At 36.5% G+C, this 13,987-nt stretch overlaps 1 protein-coding gene across 2 annotated transcripts in view; it reads right to left on the minus strand.

Moving 5' to 3' along the window:
- Col4a5 (collagen type IV alpha 5 chain) overlaps positions 1-13,585 on the minus strand; it is a 193,164-nt gene extending 179,579 nt beyond the window's left edge. Inside the window, exon 1 of one of the 2 annotated variants that reach the window (XM_087903202.1) lies at positions 13,188-13,585. In XM_087903202.1, the coding sequence (XP_087759328.1) occupies positions 13,188-13,268 (81 nt within the window). In that variant the 5' untranslated portion in view covers positions 13,269-13,585. The remainder of the gene's footprint in view (positions 1-13,187) is intronic. The other variant, XM_048428518.3, reaches the window with a different exon arrangement.
- Positions 13,586-13,987: the final 402 nt, after the last annotated feature.

Raw genomic sequence — 13,987 nt, forward strand, 5'->3', positions numbered from 1 at the left:
CTGGCCACCTAACTTTACACCCGAAATAACAACACACAAATTGTATTTATTTAAACACTGCCTGGCCCATTAGCTCTATCCTCTTACTGGCTAACTCTCACATCTTGATTAACCCATTTCTATTAATGTGTGTAGCACCACGAGGTAGTGGCTTACTGGGAAGATTTTAAACTACGTCCATCTCGGGCCAGAGCTTCATCGTCTGCCTGACTTTGCTTCTTTCTCCCAGCATCCTGTTCTGTCTACTTCACCTAACTAAGCTGTTGTCCTATCAAAAGCCAAAGCAGTTTCTTTATTAACCAATGAAAGTAACACATAGACAGATGACACTCCTACATCACATAATGTTTTGAAACAATAGAAAAGTAACTAAGATACATGATAATACAGAAAATTCACTTTTGGACTAACACTGCTGTGTGTGGCTCATGCGCATGTGTGCATGTGTGTGTACATGTATGTTGGCTTTCTAAACTTAAAAAAGGAGCTAAAATTAAGTGTCATTATATTTTACCCCAAAGCAAACAAGTTAAGGTTCTAATGAGTACACATTTCTACTATTAACTGATTTCAAGAGAATCTATATTGAAACTATTGTCTCTTGTAATACTTTCCTACTTTAGTAATGTTTAAACGCCCCTTATAATAAATTACATTCTAAACATTACGAGGTAAAACATATATGAAAAGGTATGCATGTAAGAAAAATTCAGAAATAAATTTTTACCACTAAAAATTTCCAGCCTTTTCCAATTAAATTGAGGCCTGATTTTAAAATGAAACCGAGTAGTATAATGTTCACAAAACTCAAGAAAATCAGTGATACCTCATTTTGAACCTATCATTGTTTTCCAGTATATTAGCGATTTTATTATAATTACTTACATATCTAAAGAAATAAGTATTTCTGTTTTTTCTATTTCTGTATCATGGAGTATAGGTATTATGAACAGCATCCTTAATATAAAGATTGTCAAGCTACAAATTCAAAAATGGCCAGTCAATTAGTCTGGAAAACAAATCCAAGCCTCTGTGGATGAACCTTTATTCAGCCTCTAAAAAAAGGTGACCTTTTCAGTTAGATCTCACTTGCTATTTTCCAACATTAGTCTTTGTATTTTCCCATTATACAGTAGACACAAATGAAGGCAAGAAGACAGTGATAAGGTCTAATGAGTTTGCACTGTAACATAAAGAAGTCTTTGCTGGAACTGCAGAGAAAAATGGAAGACCTAAACAGGCTATAAAAGATAAGCAAACAAATAGAATCGAGAGAAGTTACTGCTAAGAATGAATCTTTTTGCCATAAACCAAATTTCTAGAACTTGAGAATACTTTCTGAAGTAAAAATATTAAGAACCCAATAATTCACATGATCATAAGATCTGAAAGAGGAATAAAGCTGTTAGCTCTTTTCTTTCAAAATTTATCAAATATTTTTAGGAAATATTTGTTATGATAGTGAGAAAATTCACTATCTGAGGATATAAATTTTTATAAGATAGTAGAAACCTTTAACATACACACCTCTAGGGAAAATGTATAGCTTAATTTTAAAAAAATCACAATGCAAAAGGAATTGACTGTTTTATTTTCTTTTAAAAAAACAGATTGGAAAGTAACATTAGCATAGCCCCTGAACAAACTGACTTATTTCTAGCTGGCAGGGATCTACTCAGAAGAGGTTTCAAAGCTGAAATACAGCTTTTTATTGTAGAAAGCTTCATAAAGACATAACTTCAATGAACTCAAAAATTAACACAGGACATTTCCTCTAGGGCATTGCTAAGGCAGAATAAAGGAATGTTAGGAGAAATTTCACTTATAGAAAAATAAACCAAATAGTGTTTTTCTTACATATTATTAACAGTAGTCAAATGTGAGACCCATATGCACTTTAACTTCCTGTTTTCTATAATACTATCAAAAAAAATTTCTTAATGAAAAACAAGGTATAGAAAATAAAACTATGTGTATGATTCCAGTCTTCTCTTTCTACAAACAACACAAGAAACATGACACACCACTCTCTTACAATAAAAATTAATACTTTTGATACTAGAAATTTAATTAATCATAAAATTTTGCTTTTCATTAATTTAATGGAAGTCTTCTGCTGGATAATGCAAAGGATAGAAGTATGAAATATGGTCACTGTTCTTGAGGTAATTCTTACTATAGGTATGAATAGATGTATAAATAGACACACACACACATATATATATATATACTCAAACATTCACACATAGATGACAACATCTAGTTTTAAGACTGTACAAATGAAGAAGATTTATGTTAAAAATATGAAAGTGAGGAACAGGGAGATGGCCACATGGATGCAAAGCTTCCTTCACAAGCATTTGGATCCTCAGCATCCGTCTAAAAACCAGGTCAGGTGACACAGACCTGAAGCCTCAGCACTGGGGAGGTGGAGAGAGACATATCCAGGGATGTACTGACTGACCATCTAGTATAAGGTTGGGCCACAATGAAAGACTCTATGTCAAACAATGAGGTGAAGACCAGACCAGTCAAGGAAGACACCCAACACTGACCTTTAACCTCCACATATACTTGCATGCAACACAGGTAAGGCATAATAATATTTTAAAATGCTGAAAGTAGATTTTGCTATAACAATTGAAGATGACAGAAAAGGTCAGCATAACTTCATACTTCTGTTTTCTCTTCGGTATTGGTTCTGTAACCAACCAGGATAAATAAGACTGGAAAATCACACTCGCAGCTCTCTAATCACTAAACTAGTGTGAACTAGAACAAGTTTGTGAAAAGACCTTCCACATTTGCCTCTGCAAGTAACTAGCATCATATTTCACCAATCACTTTGTTTTCCCTGCATGGTAATAGTTCCCTGTAGAGCCCTCATTTACAAAAGTTTTAGTTTGGGGCCTTCTAGCCCTCATAAAAAGTACCAGACTAAAGATTTCTATCACTATGTAAATGTGGTGGTTTGAATGAGGATGGCGCTCATAGGCTCATATATTTAAATAATCGATCCCTAGTTAGTGGAACTGTTTGGGGAGAATTAAGAGGGCCTTGTTAGAGAAAATGTGACCTTATTGGAGGAGATGTGTCACTGGGGTTGGGTCCGCACCAGGGAAACATACCCCTTCTCTCTTTCCTACCTGTGGATCAGGATGTAAAAGTCTCAGCTACTGCTCCAGTACCATTCCTGTCTGCTTCCCACCATGATGATAATGGACTAATCTCTAAAACTATAAGCAGGCCCCCGATTAAATGCTTTCTTTTATGAAAGTTGTCTTGCTCATGGTGTCTTTTCACAGCAATAAAATGCTGACAAAGTCAACCATATTAAAATTATTACTTAATAACATTTAAATGACTTATTCTTAGGGCTGGAGAGATGTTTCAGTACTGAAGAGCACTTATTGCTCTTGCAGAAAGACCAATAATTTATTCCCAGTACCAACCTGATAGCTAAAAACAGTCTGTCATTCAGTTACAGGGGATCTGATACTCTCTCTGGGCCTCTGGGCATTAGGAACACACATGGCACACATACATACATACATGCAGGCGAAATAGTCATGCACATAAAATGAAAAGAATTAGTAAATTCTTACAAAAGACTTGATTTAAAAGGGGCAATAAACCCACCATTTTAGGACAAAAGAATTCAAATGTTTAACCACAAAAAAAAAGAAAGTAATCTATCTGATACAAATGTATCACTATGCCTTTCTTCCACAGGAAGAGACATCATATTATGTCTAGTAGATCGTGACACTGTGAGAAGGACCTCTCTTTCTTTAAGAAGATATTGAGGGGCACATAAAGAATATACAGAACATGTTTTAAAATTACAGTAGTGACTCTTTTAGGGGGCATGGGACAGTCTTTGAGACAGGGTTTTCTTGTGTAGCCCTAGGTGTCCTACGACTCACTCTGTAGACCAGGCTGGCTTCTCAGAGATTTGCCTGTCTCTGCCTCTGCCTCCTGAGTGTTGGGATTAAAGGTGTGCGCCACCATACCCGACTGTGTAGTGTCTCCTTCTTAAGGCCACTTTTCTCCAAACATCTGAATCTCCTCCAGAATAAAATGTCATATATACTATAAGAAATACTAAACTCAGACAACACAATTCTCCTACATGTAGGAAAAATATACAAATACTTTGATTTAATTTCTTAGTCATATATAATTACTGTCAAAAGTACAATTTGATTAAACAGATTGGCACTCCTTTATAAATGATGCTTTACTCTCTATATTAAATTATAACCAAATGGAAGATTTTGTGACTAAATGAACAATTAAAGAATTAATTATAGTAGAAACCTGCTTCATTTTGTAGAATTTGCCTTTGGTTGTTTTCCATTAGCAAATAACAAGGGATTCAAGAGTCCCATTTCAACAGAGTGCCAGGCGCCATCCTGCCTTTTGGTTAAAGGCCAGCAGAAGCTGCTAAGGAATAAAGGACAGGTGGACCTGTACAGATTATGAAGGTAAATATACTCAAGCATTGATGCATAAAATGAGAATCTGGTTTCTTAAAATGAAAGGAGCCTATGTGTCACCCAGCGCAGTAAAGATGCCTCTTCAAAAACCCCTTAAGTACTGTCTCTCTTAAAAGAAACTAATTTTTAATGATAAAGATTTAGCCAAGTGGCTGGGTGGTTCATTTATAATGTTAATTAGTGAGAGTATATTTTTGAAAATGACTTCCAACCCTTGTTTGCTACAGTCAAAGGGGGATGAAATGATGGAATGATTACATTCTAGAAAGAAAATCATTAGAGGATAGGGCCAAATCGGCCAACCAAATAGGCTATAAATTGAGCCATAGTCCCTGTAGTAGATAGAAAAAAACATAATAAGATTATTTCTCAGGCTCTCTTATACATTACGAATAGAAGTTTATTTGGGAAAATCACGTTGAAAAGTAATTTGGCAAAAGCAGGTACCCATCATCCAGGCATTTAAAGTTCACCTATTCAAATGCCACCTGGAGAAGTCATAACGTATAACAGTTTGTGACTTTTGCAGAGAAATACATTTGGATTGCCCGAGCTACACAGCTGGCAAGCAGGCAATAAAGCCATTTATGTATTTAGGAAGCACAAAGAGAAAGCCAAGTAGGAAGGGTACAAAATGGATGGAGAGCCACTTATTCCATATATCCTGACAAGTTTAATTTTTCTGAACAGAAGGGATGGAGGCTCTGGTGTTACCGCCCCAAGGATAAGGTAACATACATAGATTAACAGAGTGAAGTTTTTGGAGTACCACAAAAGGTAAGATGAAAGACAGCAAAAGGACTAGGCAAATGCGTAGCTATTTAAGGAGATGCCCACTAGGCTTCTACAGTGTAGGGATGGTGAAGAGTAGGGGGAAGAAGGCAGAAAGGCTTTACATTCCAAAAGCATCACAAAGTAGGTAGTCAGTGACTTGAGATCCCGTGTATCCTTCTTATTATAGCCAGAAAGAGTGTTATTCAAGATGGGCAGGTTTCATCTTTCACTTAAGGAAGAAAAATGAGGGAATATATAGTTCACAAAATTAAAATTTAGCCATTGTGGATAAATACCCTAGGTAGACAAGTCAAGTGATCAATGAAAGGGAGGGATTATTGGCGGTCAGTGGTAAATACTCTTCTGACCTAAAGAGGCCAGAAGAATGTATCTGATCCCTGGAGCTGGGAGTTGGCAAGCCACCTGACAAGGATGCTGAGAATTTAACAGCCTTCTAAAGCACTGAAACATCTCTTCCGTCTCTCCCTTTAGGGGATAATTTGATTCCTCTGTTTTAATGTGTATAAAATGGGGGATAATCTCATGATGAGGTTTTAGAGCCAGAATGCATTACTTCAAACCTTGTCCTAATCACATTAACTATATCACCTTAGACAGTTAGTTAATCTCTATGTAACTCACAGAAACACACAAACATACAGAAAGAGAAAGCATTTTATCAACCCAAACATCTTCAAGTACAGAAAGGATACAATCATGAGAATAAAAATAATATGAAGAGTGAGAGAAGATATTTGACATGCATATATCTGACAGGTGGATAATATTTAGAATATATGATAACCAAAAATTCAGTAAAACAAAATCAAATCAAATATCCTGGATAAAATCTGAGCATCCCTGCAACCCCAGCACGTAGGAGGCTGAAGCGAGAGAATCACCATGAGTCTGAGGTCAGAGTGGGTCACAGAGTGAGATCCTGTCTTAAAGAAACAAAAAGAGTGGCAGGCAGTGGTGTTGCACACCTTTAATCCCAGTACTTGGGAGGCAGAAGCAGGAGGATCTCTGTGAGTCTGAGGCCAGCTTGGTCTGCAGAGGGAGTTCCAGAACAGTCAGGGCTACACAGAGAAATCCTGTCTCAAAAACCAAACCTAACCCCCCCAAAAGAAATAAAAGGTGAAACCTGGTGAGTAAGAGTGCTTTCTATGAAAGCAAAGGACCTTGTTCCAAATCCCTAGCGCCACATAAAGCCAGGCACGACCCTGTATGTCTATAACCCCCAAATTGAGAAAGGGAGTCAGGAGGATCCATGGAGCTCAGTGGCCAGCCAGCCTTACTCAAAGTTGAGCTTCAGGTTCAGCAAAAGACCCTGTCTCAAAAGATAAGTGGATAATATAGAATATTATCTATAGAAGATAATAAGGCACCGAATGTCATCCTCTGTCCTCTGCACGTGCGCGCACGCGCGCGCACACACACACACACACACACACACACACACACACACACACACACGAATAATACTAATAAGCACTCACAGTGATATAGAGGAAAAGGCAACAGTTGAAACATTGTTGGTTTGAGTGCAAATAAAAATCGCCAATATGAAAAGTATGGAAATGCCTCAATTATTAAAAATAGACCGTCATCTGATCCAGCAGTCTCAACACTAAATATATAACAAAAGGGAATTAAATCTGTATTTATAGACAGCTACATATCTGTGTGCTCAGCAGCACTATTCACAATAGAGAAGAAATCCAAGGAACCTAAGTATTCATCCACAGATGAAGAAACAATAACAACATACATATACATTGAATATAAAAGAACAAACACAAGTCATTACAACATGAAGAGAGAATTGTAAATTACTATCTTATGCAAGATAAGCAAGGCACAGAAAGATGAATGTCAAAAATCTCCCTTATATGTAAGATATAAATAAGTTGAAATCATAGAAGTTGAGAATTAAAAAATGGGTTTCAGAAGCCGCAGAGAAATCATAAGAAAATGGAATAGGAGAAAGGTTGCTTAATGCTAACTAAGATAGAGAGGAGTAAGAGGATCATGCTAATACATTATTACACAGGAAGCTGACTATAGATAATAATTATGCTATTTCAATAAACTAGGAATCAGATTCTAAATGCTTTCACCATAAAGAAATGATAATGTTTAATGATGTAGGTATATTTAACCTGACTTAAACAATATACACATTTTGAAATAATGTAGTAGTCTGTTCATGTATACAATTTAATGTATCAATTAAAAATAATTTTTTTAAATTAGAAACAATATTATCTCCTTAACAAACATAACTACTAAAAAGGTTTGCATAATTCATGTTGATTTATAAATTTCCTGAGTCAATTTCATTATTCAAAGTCTATTTCATTATTCGAAGTCTAAAAGTAGCAAAAGTATTTAGCACACTCATGACAGAGGCAGTAGTAGTTAAGGATTAAAATACAGAATAAGATGTTTATGGAATAAATAACTGATTAAAATAACTAGCAATCTTGAACTTTAGAAACATACTTTAGAAAAGTAGGATGGCATGCTGCTGAGTGCATATCTGTAATCCAAACACTTAGAAGTCTGAGGCAGAAGGATTGCAAGTTGGAGGGCAGTTTAGGCTAAGTAGAAAGACTCCGGCTTGAGAAACAAAACAAGAAGTGGAACGTGTAAGTTGTGGCTTTGTATAAATATAAATAGTATTTTTAGAAGCTCCTAAAATTATTGTTTTAAAATTAAGAATTTTCAAGGCAGGTGGTGGTGACTCAGGCAGAGGCAGGTGAATTTCTGAGTTCAAGGCCAGCCTGGTCAACAAAGCGAGTTCCAGGAAAACAGGGCAGCACAGAGAAATCTTATATCAAAACCAAACCAAAAGAAAAAAAATTTAAAAAACTAAGAATTTCCATACTCTAAGATAAAGACTTCATAACTGAAAATTAATACATAAAATTGCACAATGTATGATTTTATAATTTAACAATTAAAGATTATGTATATAAGAAGAACCCCCCCAAAAAAATAATAGAAATTATTTCTTGACTACTCGTAGAATGGTGGTCAAATTTTTCTTTGTTTCACTATACCTTCTCATATTTTCTAATTTCCCATCATTGATCACACATCACTTATAATTAGACAAAAAAGTCAACATAGAGATTGGTTAAATAGGAAGTATACAATTATTACTCCCAAAAAGCTGGAAATAGAATAAAAAGAACATACAAAATTCCCTAAAATAAATGATTGTAAAATCAAACACATACTAAATTAGGCAAAGCTAAATATTGCATTTGTTCAAAGAAAGGTATAGTAAGCAATTGCTGTGATATTATGGAGAAATGATTACAGTCCATCAAGGCAGAAAGAATATTGTCTTAATCTTATCTATAATGTCTACCACATACAGATAGAGGGAATGTGTGTGTTGTGGGCACTATACTTAAACAGAACAGTATACATGCAACTCTTCAGTTATTACGAGTTCACAAATAAGCATCTGTTGAAAATGTAACATGCTAGAACAGAGCAAAAACTGAGAATCAAGAAAGAGAACCAAAACATCCACCCCACAATATAAGTGTTTTAGAAAAGCGTTCCCTAGGACACAGTGGGAAAAGTATACTGCCGAAAGTATTGCCTACAATTGTGTGTGTGCGTGTTAGGCATTAAGAATAAAACTAACACAATGTGTATTTCCTAGGTCTGTCTGCTGAAAAGGGTTCCGGAATGACAGCACAGTTACATCACATGTTGGTTTCTAAATACCCTGTTTTGTAAAAAGACTAGAAGTGGCTCATCCCAAGGTTGGAATGAGGAAAGTAGAGATGACCACTTTGTGATGCCCGTAGATGAAGAGATGCTCCGAGCTGGTAGAAACACATCAAAGGACACAGACACCAATGGGAAAGAACTCCAGGTTTGGCATATTTAGAATCATTTCAGTAAATACTTGTAGTGAAAATAATATTTCACTGTAAATAAAAGTAGGGCAAATACTCATTTTGGTTGATTTTATACCTACAGAATTACTAATATGTAAATAAATTTAAACTAGAAATGTAGCATAGTAAAATTTGATTAATTAGTATAGAACAATTTTGAAAATTAAAACTACCTTTACAAATGGAACTGTAAGCAATCATTCACTCCAGAAACATTAACAATTTTAAGATGTTAAAATTGGTGAAGAAACTATCATTAGAAACAGATGATTTAGCCAGATGTGGTGGCACATGCCTTTAATCCCAGCACTTGGGAGGCAGAGGCAGGTAGATCCCTGTGAGTTCAAGGCCAGCCTGATCTACATAGTAAACCAGAATATGCAGAAAGACCCTGTCTCAAAAAAGAAATAGATTATTTGGATATTTGGACTGTCTCATGATATTACCCTGTACAGTCCCAAAAATATCAGCTTGCAAGGGGAAGAAAATGAGTTTACAGTGGACAAATTTGGCAGATGCTATTCGAACCAAGCTGTCAAGGGGAACTCAAGATTTAAAAAGGGGGGGTATCGTATCTTGCATATACAAAAAAGCAATGGCCAAGTAAAAACACAGGGAAAAATTCTGCACTCTTACAAAATATCAGCACAGGTACATATAGAAATATATGTATAAAACACAGATACAGAGCTGAGGATGGGGTCGATTGTAAAGCGCTTGGATAGTGGGTTTGAAGTCCTGAATTTGATCCTCAGAATTACAAAAAAATAGATACAAACATAGATAGCTGAATAAACAAAATCAGGTACGAGGGTATAGGTAGATTAGTAAAAGTCAACAAACTGAATCGATCATTTTTGGCAATGCTGTACCACCATATGTCCTTATTTATCACAACCAACATATTTCTGCATACTTAAAATTATTGAGGAAGCGAAAAGAAACATAGTCAATATTTTTCAAAGAAAATAATCTATCCCTATCACTAGTTGTGATAGATTACATAAAATCATACAACTTATATCTGTATACACACAGAGATCAAGCTGATCTTAAAGTACACATCTATTTACATTATGATATGCTGCTTTACGTAAAACGAGCAGGAAGAGATGTAAATCCCATTATCATTAATACTGCACCTCTGTGTCCAAAAATTGTAATGGAAGTAGATTACATGGAAAGGAGACAGTATAAGAGAGCTAAGGGCAAAGTACGAATTTAAGTTTTCCAGCTCTACAATTCATTGCCTGTGTGACTTTTAACAAGTTGCTTAACCTCTCTGTTTCATAGTTTTCTCACGTATAAAGTAGTCCTCTCTCTATATATGTATATATGCATATATATGTATATTCACATACATTGTAGGTCTCTTAAGGAGAGACCACATAGCAAATGTGGTGCACTTGAATCCCTGGGTTCAATCCCTAGTACCACAAAAAAAGAATAAATATGAAAATTTACCTGACTATACTAGCATAGTATTTAGCACATAATAAACACTGAACAATGTAAACTAAAATGATAATGAAAACAATGATGACCATTTCTTCCTACAGAACATTCATAGAAGAAAAATTATTTCCTGGCCAATAGTCTTAGTCTTACCATGGATAAATTCTAGCCACTGGTCACAAGGAACACAGTATGGTTTCAATTGTAGAAATGCATCTGCTCTCTTCCATTAAAAACAACTCACAGACATCTGTATGCTAGAAGTAGTATTTAGAGCTATAGCCATAAATCTACAAGCTTCTATATTTGACAATTTGTATAACTATAATTACCTTAACATAAAAATATGCTATTTCCATCACTAAAAATGACACTTCCAGTCTAAAGCTGCCTTTATTTTTACTGCTAATCACTCAGTACCTGGGTTATTTTACTCTACCTAATAAACTGTCTCCCTTAAAAGTTTTCATATATTTGTGATATCCAAATCTGGCATGACTTCAGAGATAGAGAAATCACATAACTATGAAAAAGTAAAATGATTTAATAAGTAATGCTCTTTCTGATATAAACACCTCAATATTAAACAATCTCAGTGAAAGACCAACTCAACTATGGTCAAGTTTCACTCTGCAGAAGGTCACCAATATCCCTAGCACAAGTATGGAGAGCAGATACCATTCATAGTTTTGAGATGATTAAAACTTTCGTTTAACTAGGCCTTTTATTTGTGAAGCAGGGAAAACAAACCCCTGGATTTAAAAGAGGGACAAAATTTTAATCATAGGACATTACCTAGACAAATGTCCTTTAAAGAATGCATAGAAGAGGAAAAACAATTACTTCATAAACACTTTTTTCTTTAAGAATCAAAAAAAGTTTACACATAAATTTTGTCAAGCACAAAAATCTCAGTTTTAATATAAGCAGATTTAAGCTGGCATGCAGTGTTATACACACCTGTATAATTGGTATCTAGTGCAGATTTATTAATAGTAAGATCATTAAAAGGAAGGATTGCTTCATGAATCATCCACAAAATCTTTGCCCCTGAGGCAAATGCTATAAACAATAGGCACTAAGATGATCTTCGAATGAGCTATTTTCTATAGCACAATTATAATTTAGTCTAACAATCTTTAGCCATATTGACTGTCTAAACATTACTCCATTAAAAACTTTCTGTACCCAAAGAACATTATTAAATCAATATCTACCTCGGTAGAGGAAAATGATAGCATTCATAACTAAAACATTTGATATGTGTAGGGTCTTCAGCAGATTCTCCCGCATAATTATGTTGTGATTACAATAACATAAAAGTTACTTTTTATACTGGTGGTACACACATTTTTCCAGGATATACAAAGGGCAATGTGATCTGAGGTGTGCTGAGTACAACAGGGACCCTGTTAGCTAACTTTAAAAATGAATCCAGAATATCTGCATCTAGGGACTGGGAGTCATTTAACCATGTGAAGGTCTATACTATGATGTCATAATTAAGTGATTTTTAAAAAGCACCCATTAAGATTACACAAATAAAACACTTAAATAATGTGGCATGCACTTAGTTAAATGAAATTAAGTACCATGGCCTTCAAACTGGAGAACATTTTCTGCAACAAAACCATTCATTTGGATTTACCTCTTACCTCCAGAAGGAGAGAGGGTGTTGGGACAGCAGACTGTGGCATCCATGCTACATTCCTAAACGCAAGTGGAACTTTTTGCTCTGTCATTTCCCATGTTCATCCTCCCCCGCTCTTCTAACCCACAAAGCTCATGCCCATTTGAAAACTGAGAATTCTTTTTTTGTAAATAGGTGAAAGGCAAATTCTCAATTTGTTCAGGTGACTTTGTGAGTTTAAAAAAAAATTGTGAGCAAACAGAAATTCCTAACTTAAAAAAAAAGATGCAAAACACTCCTGAAGCATAAGGCTATGCTTCTGTACTTCACTCTGATTGGTATGCTACTTTAACAATTGTGTAGGAATGATGTCAACAGGATAGAAAGCAGGGCAGAACTCTGCTGACCTGGGGTTGTGGGGAGGTTCATGTTGCTTAAGAAAAGAGCATACGTGAAGGGAAGATCTCCATCAAGGCTATTAACACTTTGACAGTAGTTAAATTTTAGAGGAATCAAATATTAAACTATATGCCAAGTTTAAAGAGTGCGTGGGCTGGGTACAAGTGGTGAAAAAAGCTAGCTGGCAGACAGCAACCCAAGGTGGGGGGTAGAGAGAGGAAGAAAAAGTTTTAAACCCCCACCAGAGCCCAGTGACCCATTAATATGTGTTCCCACAGCCCTGCCCAGCCCTGGCTCCACTCTTGTCCCAGAAGAGGTAGCTGCAGGGAAACAAGCGGCCCTGTTTTTAAACACTTGAATTCTCCCTCGGACCACCGTTGTGAATTGTGTTTCTTTCTAGTAAAAGCTAATTTTGGCTTCCCTAGCCAAGGTCAAGGAGTAAGGAAGGTAAAGGATCCAGTGGTTTCCGTGGGAGCGAGCGGCGATGGGGCGGGAGGGAGGACTTACCGCAGCCTCTGCGGGCTGCCCCCACAGACACAGGGCCAGCAAGAGCCAGCCGGCGGCCAGGCACACTTCAGGCACTCGCATTCTTCTCTGGCTCCCGCAGCTCCTTCAGCACCCGCACGGAATCCCAGGTCCGTTCGGACCGATTGACATAATCTTGAGGGGTTATTGGGAAGAGAGCTAGAGCTAGGAAGGAGCAGTGAGTGTCCCAGTTATGCTGGTGCACTTGGGTGAAGAGAAAGCTTTTATAAGAGTGAAGCGACTGAAAAAAAAAAAAAAGAACAAGAACAAGAAAGAAGAAGCTGTTCTTCCCTCCCCCCTCCCCTCCCCAAAGCCGGTCTCTCGGGAGCACTTTGCCTTCTGTTGGGACTTGCAAACTTTCCGCACTCACGTCCTACAAATCTACTTTCCTCGCTCTCTTCCCTGCACCGCCCCCTCCCAGCCAGTGGGGAATTTGAGTATCACTCCGCCACTGCTTCACACTGCACCGGCAACCTGCGAGGGAGTGACGCTCAGTTATTTGAGGGAGGGAAACTTTAAGATCAGTTGACTGAACACCTCAAGTCCAGCCACCAAGATTTCTTATTTGTTCATTTGCAACTACTCTTAATGGACCTATTTCCTGATCACTCCAGCTTTCCCTCTGATTTGAACTTCAAAGCCACTTCCAAACAGACCTGAGCTGGGACTATTTTCTGTTAAGCGGATGGATTTCAGAGATATGGTGCTTTTTATTGTTAATCATTAGAAACATTTTTTTTTTGCCTCTGCTCCCTGGGCTACTGGCCTTTGCAGTCCAAGTG

Source organism: Myodes glareolus, chromosome X, assembly GCF_982192425.1.
Source record: "Myodes glareolus chromosome X, mMyoGla1.1, whole genome shotgun sequence".
In the NCBI taxonomy this organism is placed as follows: Eukaryota; Metazoa; Chordata; class Mammalia; order Rodentia; family Cricetidae; genus Myodes; species Myodes glareolus.